This window comes from Coccomyxa subellipsoidea, assembly GCF_000258705.1.
Source record: "Coccomyxa subellipsoidea C-169, whole genome shotgun sequence".
Classification (NCBI taxonomy): Eukaryota; Viridiplantae; Chlorophyta; class Trebouxiophyceae; family Coccomyxaceae; genus Coccomyxa; species Coccomyxa subellipsoidea.
Window position 1 is genome coordinate 2,350,949 of NW_005178036.1, and position 20,577 is coordinate 2,371,525.

The following is a 20,577-nucleotide window of genomic DNA, read 5'->3' on the forward strand; positions in this document are numbered from 1 at the left end:
ATGTGCTACAAAGGCGGCTGAAGCAGGCCAAGGTCAGACAGGGCTGGTGCGTGGCAGCAGAAGCGCGCCGGCCGCGGCGGTTGCGGCGGCAAGGCGGGCTTAGGTGTTCCTCGGTAGATGCACACACCATGCACACCAAAGGTGCTGCGGGGAGCGGCTTACGTTGGCTGGGAACCGCTGGTGCACAAGAGCAGAAGCACGCTGGTAATGTGGGCCTGGTTTCTCTTGTCTGAAGCACACCACTCTTTTACCAGCTGTGCTACCACAAATTGGGAAGACTTGGGAGGATTTGCTCAGAATTGCGCTGGCTCTCGCAAGGCCAGTGTATTTGGAATTGCCTATCCTTGTGCGCAGTTGCCCTGCTACATGTGAATTTGGTGTGCTTCCTTTTAACTCTTGCTCTGCAGCAGTAGCATTTGTATCATTGTGGCTCCATGGAGATTTGTGTGGTTCTGCAGGCGGCGAAGGGCAAGGCCAAGAAAAAGGCGGTCATGGACTCTGACGACGACGCCATGAGCATGTCCGACGACAGCGGTGACAGCGACTTCGAGGCTGCTACCAAAAAGGTGAGTTTCTATCTGAGACAGGAAGTCATGAGCCAGGTAAGAACCAATCATAGACCAGGGAATGTAAGCCAGGTGAGCCAGGAGATGTGGGCACAGGAGATAGAGTCTTGAGCAAGAGAATATGGATGGCAGCCTCCGGGCAGTCCTGCTTTTTGGTCATCCAGCTGAAACAATTCAACGACGACATTACAGGGATGCGTGAAGACAGTCCTGGCTCGGTCTGTGGGGCTCTCCGTCACCATTATTCAGCAGGCCCAGCGCATGCGGATGTCAATTCGGCAGTAATCTACTCATGTATATGTCTAAATCTGCTGCTCAATGTTTCTAGGGCAAGGCGCCCGCGAAGAAGGCTGCTGCCAAGAAGGCGGCGGCTCCGGGTGGCCGGCCGGCCGCGCCGGTGCCCAGCGGCAACATCATCCCGCCGCCCCCTCCGCCGGAGATCAGCGCCACTACCAGGCAAGACAACCCCTCAAGAGCACTTCCATGCACGTGTCTATGCATGAGATCCTGATGTGTGCGACAGTGATGTGCTGGAGCAAATGCACTTGTACTATTTCTGGACCCTGCAGAGGAGCAGCTGCCATCAAGTGATACCAGATGCTGTGCAGCAACGTGCGAATGCCTGAGTACTATAGAGATTGTGGTCCCTGCAGCAGAGCAGCTGCCTTTGATGAGTATGAAACGTGCTGCAGTAATATGCAACAACAGCGATGGGCCTGATATCAAATTTCAGACTTCATTGTACTGCTGCAGTGCGGCTGGTGGAGCCAAGAAGCGCGGTGCGGGTGCAAAGGGCAAGGCTGCTGCAAAGCCGGCCCCGGCCGCCTCCTCGACTACCGTTGACATGCAGACCAGTCAGGGCCCCGCCGACAGCCACGAGGCCGGCTCCTCTGCCCCCGCCAAGGAGCTGAGCCTCATGGAGCGCCTTGCAGGTGCCAAGAAGCTGACACTGCCGACGCTGCACCTCAAAGCACTGTTCTCAGATGTGTTCGCAATAAGAAATCTGTAAATATGTCAAGAGTGGGTGACTGCACAGTAGCCACCAGTGCAATATCACATCTCAACCGAGCATCTCACCCGCCTGTGTGATTGCATATTACTTTACAGTGCTGCATTATCTGTGCATCGAGCATACTGCCACCACCGTTTTTTCTTGAGAGAACGAGCTCACGGTGAATTCCAATGCTTGCAGGACGCATGGACAACCTGAGCGTGGAGGCTCCGGCAGCAAAGAAGCCGGCAGCGGCGCCTGCAGGAGCAGCTGCCAAGAAGCCGCGGGCAGCCGCCAAGAAGCGCGCGCCAATCATCATCTCCGATGACAGCGAGGACGATGACGTGGAGTCACCGCCGTCATCAAGCGATGAGTCGGATGTGTCCGAGGCCGAGTCTGACGCGACCCCCGTCAAGCCGCAGCGGCCCAAGGCGGCAGCCGCCCGGAAGCCGCGCGCGGCAGCTGCCGCGCAGCCGCCCTCGCCAGCCGCATCCGAGCCTGGCGAGGTGAACCTTCTCTGTGAAGTGTTTTGTGTTGTGATTTGGGAGATTTGCCCCAAAACCACAGCCCTTCTGGCGGACACTTGTATACTTTCCCACACTTAATTGGCCCGTTACAGGGCCAAAGATTGCGGTTCTCCAGAGCATTTGCTTGCGCTGAGCATCGCCATGTGGCGTTGTTGAGCATGGCAAATTTGCAGCATGCACCCTTACTACATTAGTGTCGCATGTCTTCACTAAAAAATCTACCACGTCTTGCTGAGGGTAAAGTCATCTGTGCAGGCGGACAGCGCCGCGTCAGAGTCGGAGCAGAGCGAGCCGGAGGCTCCCGCGGTGAAGTCCCGGGCCGCGGCGGCTGCGCGCAAACCGCGCGCGGCCGGCCCAGCCCCGGCGGCCAAGGCGGCGTCGGCCAAGCGCAAACCACACGTCGCCAAGGTGCTGAAAGACGATGACGAGGACGAGGTGGCCGCTGTGTCTCCCCTGGTGGCCCCGCAGGTCCGTGAATGTTCGAAAAATATATCATTGCACATGCCAAGAGAAAACTAGTTCGGCAGCAGAGAAGGGTCAAACGTGACTGAGCTAGGCCTGTCATTGCACTCCTGCCTTTCCTACCAGGTGCTTCCAGCCTAGCAAGGTCAAGCTGACACCTGTGATCCAGTCCAGTAGGATCCATGTCAGCAACACTTGGGAGCCCTTTGGATTATCTAGCACAGCAGCAAGCTTTTTGGCAGTGCCTGGCGCTCTCACCCGGGATCTTGCTGGGAGCACATGATGTGACATTACTGCGCTAAATCTTTGTCAGATTTGAAAGCTTGGTGAGCATTTTATAAACAAGCATTGTGGGTGCAGGGCAAGGTGCGGCGCATGCGGCCGTCGCCCTTCAACAAGTCCTCGGGTGTGGCCAGGACCAAGCCAGCCGCCAAATCCAGGATGGCGCCAGCTGCGCAAGACGATGACAGCGACGATGACGTAAGCCCTGTCCCCGTCAGCCTGAAAGGAAAAATTTCAAAGCCTCAGCGCACTCCACCAGCCAGGGGGACTGAGAAGTTTCTCCTAACCTCAGAACTTATTATAAGGAACAGCATGGACCCAATTTGTGGGGTGTATTTTTCTCATAGCCTAAGATCAGGAAGAGCATGCAGGCCACCCATGGGGTTTCACTTACACTCTTGACATGCTCAGAGCTTTCTACTAGAAGAATAACAAGGCCAATGGCGGGTTCCAGTGCTTGGGGATACTTTACCGCGCCTAGTAGCGAATGGCTGGAGATGGTAAGACCTGCATGGGATTTGCACTGTAAATGAGCCAGGAGTGGCCAGTGAGAGTCGTGTGTGGTGTCCAGGTATTTGAAGTGAGCACTGCTGCGGCTGCGCCGGCGGCTGCAGCTGCCGCCAGGCCGTCACGGCGCACGGCCGCTGCAGTGAAAAAAATCTACGCAGAGGAGCTGAGCAGCGACGCAGAGAGCGAGGCAGCGGATGCAGACTCTGACTTTGAGCTGTCCGAGTGATGGTATCTCAAGAATATTCTCAAGAAGTGCATCTCAAGATACTGTGTACACTGAAAGAACTCATATGAAACTGATTGTCATGTGCTTCTTGCACCGATCAATATGAGTATTTCCTGACTGTGAGATAAATCTGTAAGCTTCGGCAGTTCCTGGGTGGCAGGCCTGCGTATGCTCAAGCTTGCCATGCGTGAATGGCACTGCGGTGTGGCCGTACGGTGTACACATTCAATATGTAAGTGCTGCGTAGAGCTTGCCTCAAGGAAGTTTGCCCTGTGAACTTTACCGTACTCAGCATGCTTGCGCAAATAGTCAGGTCTGTTATAACAGCGCCATATGCCAGCATGGCAAATGGCACCACTGACATCAGCTGCATGCATGTGCACCGCGGTGACCGGCATGCAGTGGTGTACCTTCTCGCTTTCTAGCCTTCTCGCTTTTAAAGAAATTTCTAGCTATGTCTGGTCTGCAGAGTCTGGTGCGGATGGTATGCACAATGCCCCTCAAAGGCATGTGCGCTGTGTAAAAGAAGCATGTGTAAATGAGGCGACCACATTTCTTCACTGGTGGCATTGAGGTGAGATACTTTGCCTAGTGAGGGTGGGAGGTTCTCTGATGGAACAGGGGTGACGAGAAGGGAGTTGAAGTGAAGAACAGAAGGCGGGGTTTCTTCCCAGGCAGTGGGATCAACGTGCACTTTACAGCACCTCACCGACACCGCATGCATTCCTAAATGGAGCGTGTGTACGCATATTATTCAAACCACAGCAGTGTTGGAGCATTATTGGAAAATCTGTAGCAAAGCTTCTTGGTCTAGGCATTGATGCTCTATGGCCGAGATTGTTGGATTGAACGGCCTGCACAATTTGGAAGGTTTCAAATGCGATCTCTGTGGAATAGCATGCGACCCCCAGGCGCAGGAACTCAATGCGCTGGACTGCACCTTTTCCAACTGCCCTTCAGATGCCTCGGTTTACCACCAGGACTGCCTTGAGAAGTACCTCAAAAGCATCAAACTCGAAAAGTAAGCTACCATACGGTTATTGCACATGTTATGTTCCAAGTGAAGATAATTGAAAGACGTTAAGTGTTAGCACAAGGTTCCAAATTGAAGCCAGTGCACTGCCTTGTTTTTCACAGGAGCAGAAAGACAGGCTTCAAATGCCCGAGGGGATGCGGCAAAGGCTCTGCGTATGATCAGTCATGCCCTGGCAAGGTAACGATGAGGCTGTACTGAAATTTGCACCTGTCTAAGTGGGATTGCTGAAGGACTTGCTGCACTTTCGCCGAATTTTCCTGGCTAATTATGATGGTGAATGTCCCTGGAGTGTCTGCATAGCTTGAGTATTGTTGGAAGTGATGAGCGTCAAGTGCTCAGAGTTCATATATAAAAACCCTGATCAGGCCTTGTGTTTGCACTTCAGATCACGAAGTCGCACCCCATACATATCCGCAACGACGATTCGAAGAAGCGGAAGAAGGTAAGATTTCGTGTTGCGCATGCCATGTTTCCTAGCATGCGGGCTAAGAACACCATAGCTTACAATGTCTAAGAGACCTGTTCCCTTCTTCGTGCGCTTTTATCCCGGAACGTACAACTCGTGGCGAGTTGTACCGGTCGTTATGTCAAGGAGTTAGGAAGAAAGAAGCATCCAGCACGAATTTGCAATGTACAGGCCTTGCCACCTCCTCCTTTGGAGTTCAAGCCTAAGGCGAAGGATAAGACCAAGGAGGCAGCTAATGACAAGGGCAAGGAGGGTGCAAAGCAGAAGGATGCAGCCGCAGAGAAGGGGAAAGCCAAAGCAGCTGCAGCTGCACCAGCAAAGCAGCGACAGTGTGCTCCATGCCAGCCTTCTCAGAGCTAGTGGCATTTATGTCGGCCTGCTATGCATGCACGCGCTGCTAGACATAGAACGGCAGACCAGAGATCCGCTCCAATAATGTGTCAAACATGTCATGATGACAGGATGTACATCACAGGAGTGTGTAGAGCACCTGATGCATGTGTGATGTGCAGGGTGATGACCATACAAAACACACAGGCCCCAGCGCCCTCAAAACAGACGGAGAAGCAGCAGATAGAGAACATACGCAGGGAGATTGCTGCCAAGACTGGCAAGCCGCTTGCAGGGGTGCGTTCATATTACTTCCTGCGTTTGCCACTGGCTGCAGATCGCCATCTCCATGACATGCAGCCTGAGAAGTCCTGCTGTCAAGGGAAGCCTTTGTTGCATGGGTAATGCGCTTGACAAGTGGGTGCTTGGGGGGCAGTTGGGGGTCAGCAAGCCTGCAGTGCCAAAAGAGAGGGAATTACAGACGCTGCATGAGTATGAGGTGGCACAGCCCAAGACAAATGCATGGGGATCGCGCAACAATGCAGCCAGGTCTGTCAAGAATCCCTTTCATGTTCATTTACCTTTCTGGTATACAGGAATCTTAGCACCATCTTTGTGCATTGATATGCGCGATCTACCTTCTTGCATCATACACGTGGCAATCAGAGCAAGAGAGAATGCAAGCCATGCAGCTGGAATGCCTAATACTATGCGATGTGTTTGGATGGATGGGCATGCATGCAATGCAGGAGTGCATGAACTGGTGTCATCTGCGCATGCACTTGAATGAGAAAGTCATTGAGCACGGCATGCATGCGCGCAGGGTGCTCAATGTGCCAATCCACCAACCACAGCTGCAGCCGCCCCCGCCACCGCCGCCAAAGCCGCAGCCAAGCTTGCCCGCAGCATCCTCCTGGGCCTCTGCAGCGCGGCAACCGGTGCCGGCAGCGGCTGCAGCAAAGCCCAAGGCGGCAGCCGCCAACGGCCCTGTCCGCGCTGTGTCCATCTGGAGCTCGGACCATCCAGACTCCCAGCCTCCCCCGCCACCGCCCAAGGTGTGTAGCTGGCCTTAACATGCACAAAGAATGGTCATGTGCTCCTGAGGGGCATCTTGGGGCATCTTGCTGATGTTGCATGCGCGCTTGTAAGTGGCATGCTGTCGCCTGCATGGCCGGCAAAACCGACAATTTGCGGGAGTGCATATAAGCTGCTCGGCTGCTGCATGAGCATCTGGCAGGCCTTTACAAGATGGAACGGTGCAGAGAGTCCCCTGCATCAAAGATCCAGGGATCTATGTGGTGAATAAGGGAGGGGCGCGGCGACGGCAGGTATCAGTCAATTGGGGGATGGAATTCACTTGGGTCTTGCATTGCTTTGATATGCAGAATAAATTTTGCTTCATTTGGTGCGGCAGAAGGTGACAATGCTGGTGGGAGGCGAGCTGGCAGAGCCGGAGGGCCCGCCAAAGATTGGCAAGGCACAGAAGAAGAACCTGAAGCGGCTGGAGAAGAAGGCGCTGCAGAGGGCGGCCACAGACACCAGCGTTGCCTCCTCCGACATCGTGTCAGACTTCTACCCAGAGACAATTTCCGAGGCGGACAACGAGGTAGACACGCCGTCGGAGACGCGCGCTGGCGAGGGCATGAGTCACCACCTGCAGAGCAATGACTCGCGCGAGGAGGACTCCGGCGAGGGCTGCAGCGGCTCTGACGGCTTTGAGCCGCAGGCGAGCGATCACCAGCGCTGCATACAGGTGAGAGGGGGACATATAGACACCAATACGCCCGGGTCATGCACCTGCAATGCAATTTCTGGCGACAGAGCTCTACTCCACCATGACCCTTGTGGCTTCTCATCATAGCATGACCATGCCAGGTTTGAATCTAGTCCTTGACTTCGGGTCACCCTGCTCTGACCATTTGAGGTATTTATTTCAACTTTTCGTGCGCCAGCGTCAGGGAGCCTCCTGGAGATCAAGCTCTGTAATGCCAACGTCATGCCGCCACGTCAAAGATTGATGATGACATTACAATACTGTACTGACCGGTCAAAAGATACACTTTTGGAAAATCGAGATATAAAACAATTCTTGCAGGGCTTTCTCATGACAAAAAGTTGATGTTTTTCATACCCGCAAGCTCGAAAAAAAAAATTGTGGGGGGTTCAGACCGGTCAGTATGGTATAGCTGAGCACTCGAACACCGGCTCTCTGTGCGCAGGCACTGATGGCGACCAAGGCGCGGTGGCTGCTGGGGCAGCTGCAGCTGCTGGGCTTCCCAGACTGGCAGTGCGCTGTGGCGGTGCTGCGCCACGGCAGCAACCTGCACGACGGCGTTGCCTTCCTGCTGGAGGACCACGTCACCAGCGAAGAGCAGAGCCGCGCCTACATGGCCTGCGCCGTGGACTCCCCAGACATCGACATCTCCGAGGAGCTCCACATGCTGGCAGAGGCGCAGGTGCGCGACCATTGGCCCTTTGCCACCTTGCAATCGCATTCTTCTTGGACCCCAGAGCCCAAGATGACCTCTTAATGGTCATCGCGCATTGCCTGGCGGCAAATCCCGCACGCGTGAGATCTGCTGGGATGCTCCATGCATTAGGAAGCTGCTAGGAGGCACCAATGTAGGAAGTCTCATCCTCACAGGCATTCTTGGCCCTTTGCTACCTGGCAACCGCATCCCTCTTGGCCCCAAGGCCTCACATGACCTCTGAGTGGGGCACTCTGCTGCATGACATGCACGGCAGATTGCTAGATTACATTTGGATTGAGACGTGTGATTGGGTCTTCTCAGCCAGATCTTTGCTAGGCATGATTCCGGCAGGTACTAGTGATGAAAGGCTCATCCATGCAGGCATGCCTGCAGGGCTGATGCACCGGCATTGTCGCCCAACAGAATACTAGAGACTGAGGATTCCCCTGTTGTATGCACTGCAGAGCTGCCTGGGGCTGCCAATGTCTGTCATGGAGAGGGCTGTGGCGGACACAGATGGCGACATCCAAGCAGCGGTGGATGCCCTGATGGGACAGCCTGATGTGTCCAAGGCAGCCGGCCTGCACTTGAGCCACAGCGAAGGGCCCTCGCACCCACAGAGCCACTCCTCTGAGGCAGCTTCCCAATCAGATACCAAGCAGCGGCGCTCCTCAGCAGACACCACGAAGTACAGCAGCATTCCTTTCCATTCCAGCCAACCCACACCTGCCGAGCACAGCACCGGATCCCCCAGTGCATGGGGAGGCCACCCCAGCCAAGCACCGCCCCACCTGCCGAATGGAAACCACGCAGGGCCATATCCCTGGAGCGCCCAGCAGCAGCAGCAGCAGCAGCAGCAGAGGGAGGTCACAGGGCCTCCCCTCAGCTATGCATCGTGGCACAAGCAGGCGGCCGACCCGTCGCCGTTCGCAGCCGCCGCGCTGCAGCCGCCGCCGCCGCCGCCGAAGCATGCGCCTCTGTCGCCGCCGCTGCCGCGGACGGTGGAACTGCCGGCCACTCTGGAGCCTCACCTGCAGCTGGACCTGGGGGCGTTTGTGCCTGCTGGCAGCGCCGGCCTGCTGTCGACCAAGCTGGGGCAGCTCTATATGGACCCCAGCTCCGCAGGTTGGGGTGCCTTCCCACCATGTGCAACACCTATTTGTGCATGCTGTGTGCATGCATGTTCAGTGTTTTGCATGACTGGCTCAGCGCTTGCTGATGGACCCATCAAGAAGCACATCACTGTGTTAGGTGTACATTGAGGAGTGCAAATTTTGGTTTTGCTATGGACTAGGCTGTTGCCCTGTCATGTGCACTCTTACTCGTGCTAGTTCCCAAAAGGCATTCTGAAAACAGTAGAATGGGTCGTTCTTGCATGAGTTACATGTGTGAAGTGTTATGCTGTGCGGTGCCCTGCGCAGGCTTCATGCAAGCCAGCCAACAGCAACAGCAGCTGCCGCAGCATCCTGAGCATGGGGACCTGCCTCTGGGAAGCCGCCTCTCCAGCTACACGTCAGCTGCCAGCCGCTCTGCCACGCCCAAAGCAGCCGCTGCAGACTGCTCCTCCTGGAATGGCTCCATGGACAGCAGCGCCAGCTATGCGGCTACTCAGGTGTGAGCAGCGTCCGTGTCTTTGATAATCTGTTCTCTTTGAGACTTGGACAAACGATTCGACAGCACCTGCGCAAAGGAAGATCAAAAGGCACGATCACGTGGTGCACAGAAGTAATTTTGGGCACGGGCATTCTTGATCCTCATTCAACCCATCAGCAGCTCTTTACCTTACTCTTCCACTGATCACTTGATGTGCGTTGCCAACTTTCTTCCATACATCCAATTAAGTCCAATACTTCTCATCCAGCTCGTTTACTCTGAGCCCACAAACCAGGTCCATCATCCAGGTACATTCTCATAACGCATGTCCATCCGTGCACTTGGAACTCTCCACAATGAGTGTGTGTTTGCTGACATCAAGGCTCTGGCCGCGCAGGGGCTGGGCCAGGCGATGCCGAGCCTGTCGAGTTTCAGCATGTTCAGCGGCGCGTCGGGCCCGCCGGCCGCGCGCGGGGCCGACATGTGGGGCTCCTCTGGAGGTTCCTCCCAGATGGCCAACCTGGAGCGCTACAACCAGCTGCTGCAGCAGTCGCCCGGCCCAGGCAGCGGCCGCTCCTCCCTCGACTCCTCCCAGGCACCCTTCCCAGGTGGGGCCTACTTCATCAATATAGTGAACTTTGAGTAGCCCTGTAAGAATTGGGTGGGGACCCTGTGACAGTCAGTCAGTGCGATGATTGCACGAGGGAAATACCCGGTGTGCAATTCTTGCCGTACTGGCAGGACCAGGTCAGCCTAATCTGTGGCGGTTGCACATGGGCTTGCAAGACAATGTAATTGATAGCTTTTATAGCTATTTTCTTCCCCTGCGTGCCGAGACTGACACTGCCCGGATTCCATGAAGGCTCGCATGACTAGTCTGAGAGGAAAGGATGCCAGAGCTGTGCCACCAAGCAAGCTGCATGCTTGCTCGGTACACTAGTACACAGGCAGGCCTTTGATTGTCCAGCAAATTGTGAGTGCAAGCTGTGATGGGCCTCCTGTGCGCAGGCATCGTGGCAGCTGCGCAGCGGCAAGCCTACCTGCCATCTCTGTCCCCCGGGACCACAGTGAGCCAGGCCAGCGCCTACGCAGGCTCTCACCCGGTCCAGCCGCAGGCGGCCGCCTGGGGCATGCTGCCCATGCACAGCAGCGCGCAGTCTATCTGGTCATCCACCCCTGCTGATAGGTGCTCTACGGCTCATTGCCCCCTGGCCCAGAGCTCTCTTCACGTGTCAGAAGGGGAAGAAATGTCATCACGAGGCCATCATCCCTGGGTCGAGCAGCAATTACCAAGAGATCAAGAAATAGAATGTTGAGGTGTTTGAAGCAAGAGACGCAGTGATACACTGATTGGCATGGACTTGGGCTCTGATGCTGACAGCCGAACCAGGTAGCTGGAATAACTAGAACCATCAAGCCAGATGTGAAGACGTGTTCAAAGGACAGAACTTAGTCATTGCTGCTGCGTAGGCTGGGGTCTGATGCTCCGGAGGCGGCGCTGCTTGCTGCGGCGGCTGTGGCGGCCGACGTGGAGCCTCGGCGCGGCGACGGCGGTGGCCGCGACACCTCAGATGCTGACCTGGAACTGGACTCCCTCATGGCCACCCTCATGTGCACCTGAGCTCTGCCCGTGAGACAGCGCTCCCCACCCTTTCAATCCACCATGGTCACAGCCCGCTAGCTCTGTCGTGGCCGGCACCCAACATGCGGCGCTTCGAGTGCAGCTTTCTACAATCATAATGGGTGTCTGAGCTGTGATTTTTGCCGGTCGCAAGGATGCTGGTGAAGTCATTTGGGGATCCCCTTGTCGCATTCTATGGACTCTTGCCATGTCATCGAGATTGGGAGGCATGATTGTACCCACAAATCTTGCAGCAAGGGCGCATGGCTACGGCGGAGCAGGAATTAGGGTGCAAGAAGACAGATTTCAATGCAATAATGTCAGACAACGCCATGGAGTGCTGTGTGCACAATGATGAGGATGTGCATTTGACAGCAGGGTGTGCGCGGGGTATTGCCCCTCATGAGGCTGTTTGGGGACAAAGTGGGGAGCATTTTGAAGCAGGTGGCCTGATGAGGGTATTTAGGGGGATAAAAGAAGGATCCCTTACTAGGAGAACATGAGATTGCTAGCATCCGTATGCCCTAGACTGCAGCTGCAGCACAGCTGTTGTCAGGGCCTGTACCAGTAATTGTGCTCTTGAGGGGGGCCTGCTGCTAGCATCAGAAACTTAGGCCATAGAGGGCGCGTCAGACAAGTCAAGTGTCATGTCTTTAGCCAATTTATCAGTGTGCTGCTCAGGGCATTGTATTCCAGGACCTTTGAAGCGCAAGCTTGCATGGAATAATTTTAACTTTTCATGTGATCACAGAAACTAGTGTCTTACTCACAATCAGTATTTGAGGGAATAGTCTTGTCATGTACTGCCAGCTCAATTGAATCCGATTGCTCAAGACAAAGCAGTAAAAAAATTCAAGAAAATATGCAGTCCTTTTTGTAAGGACTTTTGTCCTCTTGGTGCAAGAACTTCTAACACATAACTCGCTCATCAAGAACAAGATATTCTAAAATCAGAAGGCTACACTTTGCCAGACATGCTGGGGTTGCAACATCTTGAGCAATTGGTCACGATCTAACATACAAGCCTCACAGACCAGGCGCCAGGCATTCCTATTTCAGCCTGACAAATTTGCATCTGAATTCTACTCTACATGTCTTGGTTCAGCTGAGCACCTGCTCTCCAACTTCATGCCGGCCTGACTCTGGCTGCAGGCCAGAACAACTACCCACAGCTACCATATGTATTTATTAACTGCTCCTCGTAGCCTCAGACACTGCCTCATCCGCCCAACGTGTGCAATCATTCACGCCACTCAGAGGCGCCTCACTTCCGTTTGAACTGCTCATCAACCCCCTTCTTCATCTGCGCAACCAGGCTTCCCAGTCTTTAGATCCAGATTGAAGCCGAGAATAACTTTTCCTGGTCGACTGCGGCAGCTGCAATCAGGCCTGCATTCCAGAAGGAAAGGTGTGTACGCTTACCTCTTCCCTGAAGGTCTTGTGAAAGTTCTGCGCCTGCTCTGCAATCTGGGTCTGCTTGTCAGCACCTGCAGAGAAACGTCTGCGTTGTCAGTGTCTTGGTCACCACTGGCCATGGTAAGACTGACTGTTGTGAAAACACTTTTTACACACTGTTTCCCAAACCAGTACGAGAAACCAAACGCTTGGGAGGGGCCGCAGCTCACTCTTCTTTGCAAGCTCTGTCATCCAGGCATTCGAGCGGACTGCAAACTTCTGGAAGACCCGGCTGCACGCACACAGAAGGGGCTAGTGAGTTTTGCCTAGTTGGAGGTGCTGATACTTTTGTCTATCGTTCTCACGCGATACGCAGCTTGTACACCCATAATTATCATGATGCAAGGTCCATCAACGTTTAGCAAGGTAAGGCCACCGCAGCAGCAGATGAGCAAGGGCACACTTGTTTGCGAGGCCTTGCACCAGGACCTCGTTCACCAGGTGATTGAAAACGCGGGCGAAGAAGCTCATTTCAGCCAAAAGTATTAAATGCCTCAAGACTCGATCTGAGGGCCAAAGCCCCTATGCTCTCCCTGTTGATCTGCTTGCGAGGATTATGATAAAGCTTTTTCACCCTTTTCACGTCTCCGCCCCCGGAAAAGGACCCGATCACAGTTTACACACCAAAGATCCTCCAACGCACGCAAAGGATCACACAAATGCGCTCACTTGGCTGCTGTTCTGCCTGGAATTGCAATGAGCCACAATACAATGCTGTAAGCATGAGTAATTTTACGTAGCTGTCGCTAGGAACGCCGTTGGCGCCCGGGGTGTCGTGCTGTCTCTTCCGAATCTATCGGGCACTTGGCACCATCAAGCATAATCATCACCAGAGAAACCGTTGTTCATTAGCTATAAAGCTTTGTAACGGCTCTCTGATCGCTGCTGCGCTCCCACATCGTTGCGCCTGCGTTTCCTTGTTCTTCCCAGAGCTTCTCAACGGCTTCCAGCGCAATGGCAGAGCAACACGGACATGTGGAGGTTGTGCCAGGTTTGTGCTTGCCTCTGGGCGCCAAAATTCATTTTCTGGGTATCAGATGCTGTCTTAGGGGTTTTGGCACCTGTTATTGCAAGATTGGGGAGCGTGTGTCGCTGTGATGGGGGATGCCTTATCTCGGAACATCAGCAGCGCGCAATTTCCTTTCCTAAGAACGTTTCTTGCATGGGAGGGGCAAACGCTATAGATGCCTCATGATTCTGGCCTAAGAATGGGTGCAGCGCGGCGAGCCAAGACCGCCGCACCCCTTCCAGACGAAGGCGGGTGTGGGGGTGCTGACAATGACACCATCGTCCGTCTATGTATATAATGAATGTCTCGGTGGCATGCAGCTCGTTTTCAATCACAAAGATTATACGATAATTTCGCTGGTGCCAAGACTTGGCGGCTAAGGTGGCGGATCAGGGGTCTCTGTGACGAAGCACGGAAATGGATTAGGCTGCAGTAGTTTCGTCGGGAACAGCAATTAATGGGGTTTAAAAGGTGTGACTATTGAGAAGTTGTCACTTTTTTGTTGCAGTCGAGTCCAACCTCGCCAGGGCAGTGAAGGAGGAGCAGGCCAAGAGCAGCGTTGGCAAGCCTGCACCCTCGCCCTCGAAGACAGAGGACAGCCTCGCTGACAAGTGAGCTCACGCTTTCGCTTATCTAGTTGATCTCTGTGCACATCCGTTCCGTCTGTTTCAGCAATGCAAAAAAGCGAACACAGTGTCCCAGGAAGGCAGGATTGGTGGCTGGTGGCACCTTAAGGTCGTGCAATCAGACTCCTGCCTGAAGGTTTTATGACCCATCTGAGGTTGCAGTGTACCAAGATGCTTTGGGTCGGTGTCCAGGATCAAGAAGGGTGACCTGTCAGATGACGACAAGAAGAAGCTTGGAGCCACAGCTGGCGCAGCGATCGCCTTCATTGTGGCCCTTGCTTTCGGAGGCTACAAGTACCACCAGGTCAGTCCTTCACCATAGTCCAATCCTCATTTTAATGCATGTCATGGGTATGTAGACTGGCCAAGCACATGCAGAGGTGCACAGTCCAGTGGTGCAGAGTCAGATAGTTTGTGACCAGAGAGCAGAGCCACCCCTTCTAATTGGTGTTGTTCTCCTTCCTGGTACAATTGCAAGACGATACACTCCGTGAAGGATATGATTGTTGCCACGCTGTTCACCTGTGGCCCGTTGCAGCACGTTCTGCCTCTCGACATTAGAGCCAGGGTCCATTATCTTGTTCTTGTATGACATGCACTTGCCAGGCAGCCTTTTCTCCTATCTTTTGGCGCTCGCTTTGCCTTAACGTTTTCATCTGTCCATCTCTAACTTGTTCCTGTGCTCGCTGCAGCACCGCCAGAACAAGAAGGAGCAGGAGCTGGAGGACGCCAAGAGCGGCCTGCAGCACGCCGGCAAGAAGCTGGGCGGCTGGTTCGGCAAGAAGGCCGAGGAGGCCAAGGACGCCGCCTCTGATGCCAAGGTGAGTTTGCCTTGCATGTAACACATCGTGGGATTTATCAGTCGAACTGCACTGCAACTGCATGGCTCACTGAACACGGCTATTTTGCTCTGCCTTAAAACACCTCCACTTCTGCTGCGGTGCACCTTGCAATTGCATATCATGCCCATTGAGGCTCCAAATGCACAGGGAACATTTCTCTTCTGCTTGTACGTGCTGTCATGCGCTGCATTCCCAGGCAAGCCTCTTGCAAGGACTGCATGGTTGCCGTGAGACATCACCCCCAGATGAAGAAGAAAGGAACGCGTAACTAGGAACCCCGGGGGTCTCCATCACCTGCGTACGATGTATACCCCTAGTTGCCGTGGGTTGCACATGTGCTGACATGTGCCAGCATGCGCGCGCAGGACATCGTGGCGGACAAGGCCGGCAAGGCAAAGGACGTGATCGTTGACAAGTCGGGCGACGCCGCATACCGCGTTGGTGACGCCGCAAAGGGCGTCAAGGACCAGGCACGTCGCCGCAAGTGAATGTGATTAGTCATGGTCTGACAAGCAAGTGCCTGGTGCACAATGCGTTGCAAGGGACTGCCCCTGAAGTCATGTTCTGAAGAGCCAGTGCGCCGTGGCCAGGTCTAGAGGATGTTGCAAGGGAGTGCCTCTCGAGAGAGCCTTGATAATTTTGATCGTGGGTGTTGGTGAGTTCGTGACGGGTGGCCAGTGAGGGTTACATTAGATTAGGCGTTATGGTATATCTAGCCATCTCAGATTGTCATGCAGAGCCAATTTTGCGAGGATCATGCCGAGATGTGCGCGATGCTGATGATAGGATAGAAGCTGCTGTGTAGTTGTCGCTTTGTGGACATATTGCCTTGCGTAAGGATCACAGTTCACCATGTCACAGTTTTGTGGCCTTGCCAGCTCCTTTTATTTTGAATGTTAACATGTAATGCTGGTCTGTGCTGAAGGGCACTGGCATTATGCCAGGTTTAAACTTCCAGGATGAGTAGACTATCGAGAGTTTACATCAGAGTGATGAGAGCTTCACATCAGAGTGTTGAGAGTTTCATCAGAGTGATAAGAGTTTACATCAGCGCTGGTCTGCCACAGCAAAATGTCTGGATTGTTTCACTGGGGGAACGAGGGCACACTGGCGGGTGCCTGGAGTAAGTGGCTGTTGCGGTCTGTGCAGGTCAAGGGCGAGGGCCACCACGTGGAGAAGTCTGCGGCGAAGGCGTCTGACAAGAGCGACAACCTCGTGCGCTCCACCTATGAGAAGGGTGCCTCCAAGGCCGAGTACGTCAAGGACAAGGTCAAGGGCGCCGGACACAGCACCAAGAGGTGCGCGCACCGGCACTGAGAAGTAGACTGCCACTGGGATGTGGATTTTGGTTGCCTAATGTAAAGTGACATGCTACCCTAGACCTCAAGGTCATTATGACTAGCATTGATATGCTGGCAGAGCTGGTGCCTTGTCACCTTATCAAACAGCTATTGGTTGATGAGGAAGGCAGAAATGCATTGTCTTGTGGCATGCCAAATCAGAAGGCTGCACACTGCCTTCAGTACTGGGGTGGTGACTGCTGAACATGCTCTTAGCTCCTGCTTTTGTTTCACAGCGCACTGGGGTGGCATCTTCTCGGTCATATCCTGTTGATGTTCAACTCCTGCTGCCACTCATAGTCAGGTGAGTGGTAAGCTAAAAAGAAGCTTTTGTTTCTCTGTAGGCACGTGAAGGAGGACAGCCATGGTTTCCTGCACGGAGTGAAGAGCTGGCTGGGCCGCCGCAAGGACGAGCTGGACGAGGCCGCCAGGTGTGACACATGACTAACATTACTAATGCACGCTCACAACTTCTGCTATTCAACTTAGGTGTCTTGATACTGTTAAATGCTGTGACTCCTTCGACACTCGCTTGAAAGTAGATGCCAAGTGCCCAGAGGTGCGCCACCAGGATGGGTCAGGGTCTGCAGTCATGCAATGCGTGATCCTCGCATGTAAATCTCAGTGTTTTGCATGTAAGGCTGAGTCATACCTTGTTGTGCCAGGATTGGACGTAAGGAGCAGGACTACGTGGTCGACAAGACCAAGGCCAAGGCGCACCAGTACAGCAAGTAGACACAACTGAGGCCTCGGCTTCGCCCGAGGCGCTGCCGCGCGCCTGTCCCAGCGCACCTTGCCGGTGCAACTGCATGTCCCTATTGTGCCTCATGGATGATGCTTTGATCCCCTGGCTGTGTCTGAGGAGATGGGGTGGTTCTTAAGCTAGCAGCATATGAGTTTTCTGGGGGAGAGTTCTCTGCAGACCCACATACTTTTGGACAGCAGCAAAGGAAAGCAGCCGAGAAGTAGACGGCAGATTGTAGCCTTATTCAGTGGGGATAAGTGAATGCGTGGTATGATTCCTTTGCATGCGCAAGCCACAGACTGCTGCAAAGGGCTCGAGTATTGGTGGTCAAGTAAGAGAAGCACACAAGCAGCACTGTGCCTGTTTGGGCAAACCGTCACTGTCCTTTTTTTCAGCTGATGTTCGACGTAATGTCTGTGGAAGTGTTAGAACTTGGGGACAGATCAAAGGACATACAGAGATCTTGTCATTGCTATAATCTGCCAAGGTTATTACAATGCTCTTTCAATTTATCTTCTCATGTTGACCAAGACTGCTCGTGACTTGTCTCTCACAGTGTGCAGCTCCTTTCTCACGTCACAAGTCCATAATACCAAAGCTAAAGCCTTTACAGGCAACCATCACGGTCTCTCAAAACTCACAAATGCTTTGATCTCCTACGCCCTGACCCTTGTGAGGCCCTAGAGCCAGACATGCTCTCACAAAAGAATGCAGCCAACATGTTCCCAGTGGACTGCCAGGTGGCATGAACGTGTCTCATTGACACAGCTTCACATTTCTACCTGTGCAGCCATTCAATTCCTTTCACTCCCAGCTTGCTCTCCAACGCAGCTACCTCCTGGCTTTCCCAAGACCAGCTGCTCAAGACTAACTGCAGAGGACTGCCGTGGCGACAAATACTCCCATAGGAACACCCCGCTGGGCAGCTCAAGATCTGCATCTGCTAAGGGGAAGGCTGCTCCACAAAGGGTCACTGCAATGCGGCTGTTCTGAGCTCGAGGCCCCTCTGTCCTCGGAGCAGAGAGCATCTGATGCAGCAGCTCCAAGTAGAGGTCCTCAAGAGTGCTGGCTGCAGATAAAAGCTGCTGCTCAGAGCTTGACGCCCTCCGGGAGAACGCGCGCGAGCACATCGGCGGCCAGCCTATCCACCTGGGAGTCCAGGTCGCTGAGGGCTGCCTTCTTCTCCTTGTCCAGCACTGCCAGCGCGCTCGCCAGCTCCTTGTCGATTTTCTGCGCGCGGCAAAGATTGCAGTCAATTCACCATGCGCCGTCCATTTGACATCCCCCTACCGGCGTCTTGTGGCTTATCCACGAAGGTATAAATGCCACTTGCATTTCCTGGCTGCACATCACTTCGATCCAAACTGCCACTGCATCTGCCGGCCAGGAAGCCGGCGACTCACGATGACCACACCCACAGTCAACACTCCTCCAAACCCAACTTGCAAGGGTCACCCCATATGGGTCGACAGGATTGTACACCCCATTCCCCGTCCATTTCCCTCTGAATCTGGGCATCAAAAGTCTTGCCCTGAGGCACCACACTGCGCTGCACTCAATCCACCAAAGGCATCCAGTGTCTATCCCATATCGCTGTACTAAGAACATCCAAAATGGGCGGATGACAAGGGAGCTGCCGCGCACCGCCTTGACCTCTCCCAGCCTCTTCTCGCTCTTGGCAGTGGCCTCGGCCTTGGCCTCCTGGATCTGCTTCTGCGCAGCTGCGCGTGCCTCCTGCAGCACCTTCTCTGCAGCCTGCTGCTTCGACAGGATCTCGTCGTCGTTGCCCTACGCATTGTAAAGAAATCTCAGGGTCATTCCGTGGCTATCGTGCATGATGCGCATGGCGCCAAAATCTAAGGTGCTAAGCTGGATGCCTGTTCTGGACGGCTGCCATGCATACTGGCTGCCGCAGGGGCAACGGCGGCAGTTCATGTCCACGGCGCAATCTTTGCTTTGACGTCTTGCTGCTGACCTCCAGTACATGTCTGCTTGCCGTTTGCAGCACCATCGGCAGCGAGGGACCTCAGACGCACCAAGCAGGCACAAAGCAACTCCAGATGCACTAGAATACAAATATAGTTGTTCTCATCTTGATCCATAGGCATCTAGCTGACCTCTAGACAGTAGCACAGCAGGGTCCAGGACACGCCTGGTCTGGGTCAACAGAAAATGGCAATCCAGCTTGGCAGACAGAGATGATCGCTTGTAAAGCTGCGCAGAAGCAATATAGGTAGAAGGGGTGCACCTTGAACTTCTTCAGCTGCTCGCGGATGTACCCATCACGCTCGTCGAGGACCTTGCCCACAGGGGTGAACCAGGTCTTGTCCAGGAAGACCATGAGCAGGAGGAACTGGCCGACCATAATGGGTAGGGTCAGGTTGAAGTCGAAGATCTTTCCTGCCACTGCATGTGCTGGCAGCGCCATCAGCGCGTTTGTGATGGCTGCAAGAGCTGCTGGGCGCACGAATGCGGGCAGCTGTGCTTCCCTGTGACCCGAACCACGATTTCCCAGTCAGCACGATCAGTCCAGGGCAAGCCAGGGGAGGCATCTGCAAAAGAGATGCCTGCAGCGCTGCTCCGCAACGTTCTCATACATTTATGTAGAAAGACTTCGTTCCAGACACACTCTGGAAAGTCTAGAAATATTGAGAAAGAATTCGCTGGAAGGGGTGCAAGACTTGCAAGTCTCTTTCTTTCAGCATCCCACCAGGGGGGGGGAGCGATCTTCTGGACGCCCGATCGCTAGATGGGGCATCTTCATTTCCTTGAGAGGATTAAATCAATCACCTGACGGCCTTGGCAGCAGCACGCACTCCCTCAGCCTTGGGTGCAGCAGCACGCACAACCAGTTGGATTGCACGCCCCTGAGCGGCCTGCGAGCTCCTGGCGGTGCCCGCAAGAGGGCGGCATGCAGGGTGAGCGATCATGGCAGCCATTGTGACGAGTGCTACCCTTACGCCGGCCTTTTTGTGCTTCTGCCTCTCCTCAGTACAATTTGAGGCTGAGGCGCATGGAGATCACATTAAGGGCTTTCGCATTTCCCCTAAAAAAAAAAAACAGAAGTTCTCAGGGCCTCAACGGAAACTGAGCCTGGGGCCAGTTTAGGAATGCTTCCCCTCATTCATAAATTCAACCGGCTCAGCTGTTCATTTTGATGTGCTGGCAGAGTCTTCACTGCAATAGAGACCCACCTGTGGACTGTGCATAGACTTGGAGGCTGCAGTGATTCTCGCTGGAGTGTTGAAGAGGTTTGCCAGGGAGTGCATGTCGCTTCAACAGTGTTGAAAGTTGCCCTGGGCGGTCACCATTGAGTGATGTTACACGGCTCAGGCAGCCGGACTTTGATAGCCCCGGCACCCTAGGATGTCTCGTCAAGGTTATGGAGCCTACACAAGGTCTCAGGGCATCTTGGCGGAGCCCAATGGCCAGCCTGCCCATACCAGCAACCGGGGCTTGCCTCCCCAGAAAGGGAAGCG

General features: G+C 54.2%; 5 protein-coding genes across 5 annotated transcripts; 3 read left to right on the plus strand and 2 right to left on the minus strand.

Moving 5' to 3' along the window:
- Nucleotides 1–4,018: 4,018 nt before the first annotated feature.
- COCSUDRAFT_83699 (hypothetical protein) lies at nt 4,019–11,081 on the plus strand (the record flags this gene model as incomplete). Its single annotated transcript, XM_005648311.1, has 11 exons — nt 4,019–4,039; nt 4,986–5,042; nt 5,238–5,395; nt 6,220–6,451; nt 6,811–7,149; nt 7,616–7,852; nt 8,332–8,992; nt 9,289–9,479; nt 9,843–10,068; nt 10,469–10,616; nt 10,931–11,081. 11 exons carry the CDS (start codon nt 4,019–4,021, stop codon nt 11,079–11,081), a joined length of 2,421 nt encoding a protein of 806 aa, XP_005648368.1.
- Nucleotides 10,585–11,882, plus strand: COCSUDRAFT_53461 (hypothetical protein). The gene is made up of 2 exons (XM_005648278.1): nt 10,585–10,646; nt 10,931–11,882. Exon 2 carries the CDS (start codon nt 11,345–11,347, stop codon nt 11,582–11,584), a length of 240 nt encoding a protein of 79 aa, XP_005648335.1. The 5' UTR covers nt 10,585–10,646; nt 10,931–11,344; the 3' UTR covers nt 11,585–11,882.
- A 463-nt stretch (nt 11,883–12,345) lies between these two features.
- Nucleotides 12,346–13,007, minus strand: COCSUDRAFT_63314 (hypothetical protein; the record flags this gene model as incomplete). Its single annotated transcript, XM_005648279.1, has 4 exons — nt 12,346–12,384; nt 12,504–12,568; nt 12,707–12,768; nt 12,940–13,007. The coding sequence occupies 4 exons, from the start codon at nt 13,005–13,007 to the stop codon at nt 12,346–12,348; spliced, it is 234 nt and encodes a 77-aa protein (XP_005648336.1).
- A 483-nt stretch (nt 13,008–13,490) lies between these two features.
- COCSUDRAFT_36594 (hypothetical protein) lies at nt 13,491–17,088 on the plus strand (the record flags this gene model as incomplete). Its single annotated transcript, XM_005648280.1, has 8 exons — nt 13,491–13,527; nt 14,054–14,156; nt 14,364–14,475; nt 14,864–14,992; nt 15,379–15,483; nt 16,163–16,311; nt 16,698–16,784; nt 17,019–17,088. The coding sequence occupies 8 exons, from the start codon at nt 13,491–13,493 to the stop codon at nt 17,086–17,088; spliced, it is 792 nt and encodes a 263-aa protein (XP_005648337.1).
- Nucleotides 17,089–18,187: 1,099 nt separating this feature from the next.
- Nucleotides 18,188–20,028, minus strand: COCSUDRAFT_15356 (chloroplast ATP synthase subunit II; the record flags this gene model as incomplete). Its single annotated transcript, XM_005648281.1, has 4 exons — nt 18,188–18,328; nt 18,743–18,886; nt 19,347–19,582; nt 19,911–20,028. 4 exons carry the CDS (start codon nt 20,026–20,028, stop codon nt 18,188–18,190), a joined length of 639 nt encoding a protein of 212 aa, XP_005648338.1.
- Between the last annotated feature and the right edge of the window lie 549 nt (nt 20,029–20,577).